At 34.3% G+C, this 8044-nt stretch overlaps 1 protein-coding gene across 1 annotated transcript in view; it reads right to left on the bottom strand.

The window, feature by feature from the left end:
- Nucleotides 1-2172: 2172 nt before the first annotated feature.
- LOC140154406 (uncharacterized) overlaps nt 2173-8044 on the bottom strand; it is a 35636-nt gene continuing 29764 nt past the window's right edge. The window contains exons 10-12 of the mRNA XM_072176973.1: nt 5897-6063; nt 4422-4518; nt 2173-3503 (exon numbers count right to left, since the gene is read on the bottom strand). Of these exons, the coding sequence (XP_072033074.1) occupies nt 2933-3503; nt 4422-4518; nt 5897-6063 (835 nt within the window). The 3' untranslated portion in view covers nt 2173-2932. The remainder of the gene's footprint in view (nt 3504-4421; nt 4519-5896; nt 6064-8044) is intronic.

Raw genomic sequence — 8044 nt, 5'->3', positions numbered from 1 at the left:
TAATAAAATTTGACTTTCATTGCCAGTTAGAACTAACTAAAGAATTTGGATTTAGCCATGTTTCATTTGGCAAATCAGGATATTTTTTATAACAATTATTTAGTGCTATATGTTTCTGGAATGTGGAGTAATTGCCCCCACTCCGAATACTGCATGAGACTTTCCAAAAAAAACCCTGAAAATGCGTATAAAATGCGTATAAAATTGGGCAAAAAGTAATTATAAAACCGAAAATTCTCATGCCTGCGAATGTGATTTATAGGTGAAGAGGAGTCAGAAAATAGTAACTTCTTGTACCATTTCCACTTTGTGTGTTCCATTGACAATTTTATTTCATACAATCTGATCAATACAGTGCCTCTCTCGTGACCAGGAGGCTTACATATCTCCAAGTATGTGACATATAACTATATAATTTATATTGACATAATTTTGTTGGATTACTTTTAATCACAAAATTTGGAAAAACGCTAGATATACAGAGTAACTAGAGTATTTGGTAACGTTTTTGAGTACATGATCTGTTTATAATTCTTGTATTTTGAAAACTTTTTTTTTCAAAGCAAGCCAATATTTCCTTACTTTTTAACAGAAAATATAAACATCTCAAAAAAAGTAACTAACCCCCCTTATATAATGGCCATTATTCACAAAGGGGCTGTTGTATTACAAATCTGTAAAATGCGTTGGACGCAGAATGTATTTCTGCACATTTTGACACCTCATTTGATACGATAGCCCAGAAAACAATAAAACACCGGTCAATTTAATGTATTGAGGCCCAGATTTGAATGTTGCACTTACATACACATTTTTACAATACAAAAACACTCAGATATCATTACACAGATTTCCTTCCATTACATTGAATGCAAAATCAATACAATTTACTGCAACTTTCAAATTTTGGGTTATATTGATTTAAATGTACGCTGTGACGTCAATATTTAGTCAATTGCTGCAAATGAGGTGTCAAAATGTGCAGAAATAAATTCTGCTTCCAACGCATTTTGCAGATTTGAAATACAATCACCCGTTTTTGAATAATGGTCATTATTTAAGGGGGGTTAGTTACTTTTTTAAATATGTTTATAACTATCTTTAAGACAAATGAAAGACATTTTAAGTAACTATTCTACCTGCAACTGCAGGAATATATCGGGATGTCGGTACACCATACCTGATCTGTACAAGAATATTTTCACAAATAAAGGATAATTGTGATCATACTTATGATCTCTTGATATACAAGCTATAACATGATTTTACATGATATAATGGACATTATACAAAATACACGTAATAAACACATGATTTTTTTCTTCAAATATCTGAAATAATTATATGCTCTATTATAAAATCATTCTAGTACACTTATTGGTACCTGTTTGAATTCAAAGGAAAAAAAACCACTTCACAATACACCTAATTGAATATACAATATATTATATATTAATATTAATAATAATAATGGACATTTATAAAGCGCACAAAACAAAGGGTCTCTAGGCGCTGCACAATATATTATTTTAATATATTCTCTTAAGATATGAAAAATATAGTACATATACCTTAGTTAATATAGATGAACTGGTTCTGAAACAAACCATCTAATGTATAGAAAACCAATTTTACACAGCATTTTTTTTTTATCTGTGTGTTATAAATAAACATTTCCCCGGCATATTTTTCATAAAATCTGTTCACCCATTTCCTCACTTATCATGCTTATTGCTATTTACATATTTGGCATAATGTAAACGTTCAGGCACTTGATGCTAAATATGCGTTTTCTTCTTTGTATCACTGGTGTGTGTATACCTTCAAGAAACTTGATACAATGGTATGATATGGTTCAATCACAGAGTCTTGACAAAGGTTCATTGGTTTCTGTTAAGAAATTCTCTTCAGTATTCATGCATAAAATATGCACAGTAGGAGTACGGTAGTGTTGTTGTTGTTATTGCATTCAGCTATCAAAACATGCTTATTAAATTGTATAGTTAACTGACTTTCAGATGTAGATGTAGCATGCGATTATGAAGAGGTTGGACGGTTTCTCCTATGTAGGAGTCCTGACAGGCTTGCTCACCCGAACAGTGAGCAACAACAAGCTAACCTTTTTTTAAATATATATTAGTAAATTGTGATATTACAATTCATAATATATGAATATCAATATCATGAGAAATATTAGGCCTAAAAATAAATAAATAATTTGAGCTTAGAATTTCATCGTGTTCGATCTGAGACTAGCATATAAACCGTGTTAAGTCCACAAACTCACGTATCTGATTTCACTGTGCGATATTCAGTTGGATGAAATATTACAAAGCAAACGCATAGTAACAATACTGTCTGGGCTTTGTTTCTGAAATGAGAACAAGTATAGTCTGCATATTGTTATGCAGCATTGTATATAGTACAACTCATTGTTGCTAATGTCAAACTTGTCACACAAGTAAATGAGAGCATGATATAGTGTCCGCTAAGCTTCATTTACTTACGTCATAGCCCGCTGCCTTGAAATTAATTTCCATTCAAACGGGGGAAGAACACGTACGAGCCCGAATTTACCAACTCAATTTCTCTTTTTACAAGAGAAATACGCATAAAAAAATTGCAACGAGTGTCAACTGGTAATGTAATAATTATTCTCTTCGAATAGAGATAAACTTGTTTTTACAATAGACCTGACCATTAAGCGCAAAAGTGTATAAATATGGTATGTGTTTTATAATATGCCCTAACCCCTTAAAGCGCGAAAGGCTATGTAATGTGGGAATATTTTTTTCTATAGTATTTACAATTTCCAAAGAGCTGAATCAAACTTTTGGCCGATGAAATGCATATAATTGACAAAGAGCTGTAGTAATAATATTAGGAATCATAAGAATGGGCCATTTGCTACAGTCATTTTATAACGTTTTTTTTATTTGGGCCAATATGATGCGGTATAGTGGAAGTTAGAGGGTTCCTGTGAAGGATTTGCTTGTGCAAGTTGAACATGGTAAACCTCACGTATTGGATTATAAACCAAGCTACGAACACGCTGATGTGCTGGCCATTTACGCTTCTTTTTCTTTGGCTCTTCTGCTGCTGGTTCTGGTAAAGGTGGTCGCAATGAGGGAGATAGGTCAGAGGATTCCTGGTAAGTGGCGTTTTCCTTTTTGTTGCGTTGAGTTTCCTGATTGGGACTTTCACCCACATCTAACTGTTCTTTAGCCTCATGAGCTGGTTCACTTCCTTGATCATCCGTGTCTCCCGTCTCAACGCTTTCGGAAACACGTGATTTTCCTGTCGTGGCATATTCTGGAGAATCGCTGGAAGCAGGTGGCAGAGATCGCAAGAAGAAATTCTGATCCAATCTTATATCCACAGGAACAATCTCGTCACTTTCTGATATTGTAGATTGTAAATTGGATCTTGGAGAGTCATCAAGTGGTTGGTTGTTGCTTAGACGTGCCTCTATGTCACCCACTTTGTACAAGTGGCGGAAAGCCCTGATGTGTCAAAGAAAGATATAGACGTGTCTTGTAGCTATTGTTTAAAAATGCATGCAAAGTTGGAAGTTAATTTAAGGGTCGGTCACCACCTTTTCACAGTATTTTTGTGGGGCCTGAGAGCACATCAGACACACCAAATTGATCTGAATACGAGGAATGGCCTTCTAATGCCAAATAATTTAGATTTTTGGCATTTGCGATATTATACAAATTTTATGGCAAATTATCAAAAATTAAAATTCTTAATAATTAATATTTAACAGTCTTTAAAGTCTATGTAGCTGGAGGAAGAGCCGTCCATCATATGAAAATTTTAACCTTTCGCATTATAAACAGTTTTCCCCCAAAGACCTAAAAGTTTTAGGTAATTTTGGGGGAAAATGTATATTTTCAAATTCAAAAGGTTAGTATTTTCATATGATGGACGGCTTTTCCTTTCAGCTACATAGACTTTAAATATATACATTATTATTAAATTGATACAATTTACTTCGAGGACCGTTAAATGTCAATTTGTAATACTTTACCATAAAATTTGTGTTATATCGCGAATTTTTATAAATCAAAATTATTTACTATTATAAGGACATTCCTCGCATTCAAAATGCAATTTGGTGTGTCTGATGTGCTCTGCTCTCAGATCCCACAAAAAATACGTGAAAATATCGCTATCCGGTTCCTTAAATAAGAGAAGAGAATAAAATGACTTTATTGCTCGGTTTAGAGTTAGGTTATCAACGGATTCGCCTGACTCTTTTGAGACAAAGGTCAATAGAGCCACCCATAAGACCAAACTAATAACGGGTTGCGTGACTTATTTCTTATTTTCATTTACAAGTATTATGGATATGCCAGTAGTTGATCAATTCTGCTCGTGTTTTTTATGTCATATATAGCTATAGTAATGATACGTACTTTTTCTGTAACCAGTAGATCAGCGCCACCATAAGGGCGAGAAATATCATCAAAGCCATGGCAATCCCACCAAGAATGCCGACGAACAACCACGTGTCTGTTGAGAAATAAACTCTACGGTTCTTATTCATTTAAATAATAACAAATGAATCAAATCAGTACAGATGGTATAGCAATGAAGGGCGATTGGGAGGGCGAGTTTGTGAATCAGTTCATTCTCTTTAATAAATGTCCCGCAGCTTCTGGGCACATTTTGTTGCAAATTAAACAAGACGAAAGAGGAGTTCATTAGAAGTTAATTTTCGAGGGTGCACCCTAGCGAAACAAGATAGAATAATCTATGCAATTGTACAATAAGACAACTTTCATGCACTTTTGGAATGTTGAACTTTGGGAATTTTGAACCCCATTGACCGCTTTGTATGTCTTTGTTCTTAAAATACAAGACTTACGATGACAACGGAAGGATCAATTTTCAAAATTAAAAGCAAAATGTGGTAGCTGCCTTATCACGCTATCGCATACACTATTTCATTCTGTTAAGGTTAAAGACCACCAATAGGCCTGGGCGATACATTGAAATACGACGAGGAACTATTTGTTTTCATGGCATTCGAAAAGACTGCATTAAAATCGCAGAAATTGATCAAGTTATATAGCCAAAAGTACTTTTTAGAGTTTGATGCTTCAAAATGGTACATTTTCTCTCATTATATGACATTTTTGATGTAATAGTACCAAAATTCATACGCACGGCTTCGGTTTTTAGAAAATAGTCGGCCTATCATATTGTAACTTTCAGCTTCGAGGGCGCATTGTCATTTTAAGGTGTTTACGGTTCAGTGCGTTAAAACAAGAAAAGTCTTAGGTCAACCTATGTTGAATTTTTGATCATTTGGCATCTAAATCATATAGTTTCACCTGATATTGGTGACATTGAACTGTGAGAGTTCTGAATATGAGAAAATTCCACCCGAAATTAGGCATTTTCCCATTGAAACACGTGTAATACATAATTAGTGGTATTTAACCTATAGGTGATAATACACCCCCATGATAAATTTTGTGACTAATTTTGTATTTTTCTAAAAAATAACTACACACTGATAACAAAAGTTATGTATATTATAGGGGCAAGGAATCCAATTATTTCACTGAAATTTCAGGATACAAGACAAGTGGTTCATTATATATGTGTCTATATTAAGAAACGAGGCACATTCTAGTGGTACCTCTTTTCTTATCATAACTAACGTACCGCTACTGGATTCCTTGACCCTATAATATATACATAACTTTTGTTACCCGTGTGTATTTATTTTTGAGAAAAATGCAAAAATAATCACAAATTCATCAAGGGGTGTAGTGCCACCTTAAGTTCCGTTGTGGGATTTTTAAATACTCCTATATTACTTTCTGTTAAGGTGGTACTACACCCCTTGATAAATTTGGGACTATATCCTGTACACACTTACCGTTATTAGACGAGTAGACGACCGGTGCGGGGTTGCCATTTATCACCACAGGAACGATTCTGGTTACACCAGGCTTATTTGATGTATGTGCCGGTGTATGTGGTTTTTCCGTCGTCTTTGATACATCAGGTTGTTGACAGTTACTGCCAGAGTATCCAGTGAAACTCCTATCGAATACAGAGATTTGTTAAAGAATTTTCAGCAGGAATAAATATTGAGTATTAAAAAGATTTATGTAATCAGATTTAACTTCACTATAAGATACAAATGAAATACAGGGTGTTCCATAAAAAATTACCGAGTGAATAAAATCTGAGACGAATATACCTATATTCGTCTCAGATAAAATTGAACAAAAGTCGAGAAATATACATCAGATTCCAAACATTTAAAATGTAACGCATAGCCTATTTTATTGTGCATCACATACAAAAATTTTATTTGATTCGGTTGACTGGTTGCGAAGAAATTAACGATTGTATAGTGCGTGCATTAATGCAGTTCATTCCAAGTTTGATCAAAAGGGCTTTTTCATACTCGCTCACCGCTTCCTAAAGTTTGTGTATCTCATTAAATTTAGTCCACATTGTCTATTTTATAATCCAACAATGTTATGTTATTCATGCTTTCACTGAAGATGAATATCAGTTTGACCGAGAAAACTTTGATTTCTGTAATTGGAAGCTTTCCATCTTTAATTCCTTAGGTTGTACAAATATGTTATATTTTAACTTTCCGAAGAACATTTGAGCCAGGAATGACAATGATCAAGTGCTTACAGCTTTACGTGTGATTTTTGATAGCATGCAACATTAATGTTGAAGTTTTAAAGATTTAAATAAACTTTGCATTACAATTTCTTGGAAATATTCCAAAAACATTAATGTGTGTGAGAATGTTTTAAGCCAGCTGGAATTCTTTATGCAATAGTTATGTATGCAATATTTATATCAACATTAACGCAAAAAGATATTTACAAATACCGAGCAATCGAGCGTCATCTTACATGCAAGCTTTCATTTTCAACAACGTGTAGGTTTTCAAATTTGAAGAAAACCTAATAAATGTTTTGCAAAAAACAGATTGTTTAAAAAAGAATGAAAAGGAGTTCACTGAACAACATATTGACAGTCAACTAGTGTGCATTGTGTTGAATGATCTTTCTTTCAAACTTGGAATGAAGTGAATTGATGCATGCGTTATGTAATCGCTCATTTCTTCGCAATCAGGCAACCGATTCCAGTAATATTGGCGTATACGATGCAGAATAAGATTGGCTACACGCTGATGTTTAGATTTTGGGATTTTGATGTTTATTTCTCGACTTACGCCCAAATTCATTCGCCCGGTAACACCCTGTACACTACGCAAAAAAAGTTTCTGTATGGTTAGGAAATGTACCCGCTATTAAAATCTAGCAACTAATTGAAATTTACCCGCTATTAAAATCTAGCAACTAATTTTGTACGGATGATTATCCTGCGCATTTTGACACGTACTTAATCACTACCTTATGATACTCCTGAGAAAAGATATGATTTATGTTTAAGTAACACGAGGTCAAAAAATTGCAAAAAGGCCTATTCAAGTTTTCAGCATAAAAGAACACAAAAAACAACAAACATGCAGATAACATTTTTTGTTTACTTTCTGAGTACATTCCAGGCATCAAACTGCCGCTTCCAACTTAACTTGCGATTAGTCTTTCTTTACCAGTTTTTCAGTACTTTGTGTGTCCACCGTTGGTTTCCCTTACAGCAGCCACGCGGCATCTCATGCTTCTAATGAGGCGTCGAATGTTACCTTGCTAAATCCCGTTCCACTCGTTGATAACAATGCGACGCAATCCCACCAGAGTTGTATCTGCCTTTATCTTCTTGTTGAATCTTCTCTTGAGCTGATCCCAAAGGTTCTCCAAGGGGTTAAGATTAGGGCTTCTGGAGGACCACTCAAGTGTCTCAATTCCGAATTGCTGTAATCATGACCTGTTTTGAATTCCTTTTCCAAACCCATGTCAAGGAAAATGCTTTAAATTCAAATTGAAAAGGCGCGAATAATGAAACTGTCTTGGATCAGTGAATCAGCTCTAAAACCATTGAATAGGCTTCTTTGCCATTTTTTATCTGTCGATCTCTTGGTACTTAAACA

This window comes from Amphiura filiformis, chromosome 6, assembly GCF_039555335.1.
Source record: "Amphiura filiformis chromosome 6, Afil_fr2py, whole genome shotgun sequence".
Classification (NCBI taxonomy): domain Eukaryota; kingdom Metazoa; phylum Echinodermata; class Ophiuroidea; order Amphilepidida; family Amphiuridae; genus Amphiura; species Amphiura filiformis.
The sequence above is the reverse complement of the archived record's forward strand: the minus strand, read 5'-3'. Positions and strand labels throughout refer to the sequence as shown.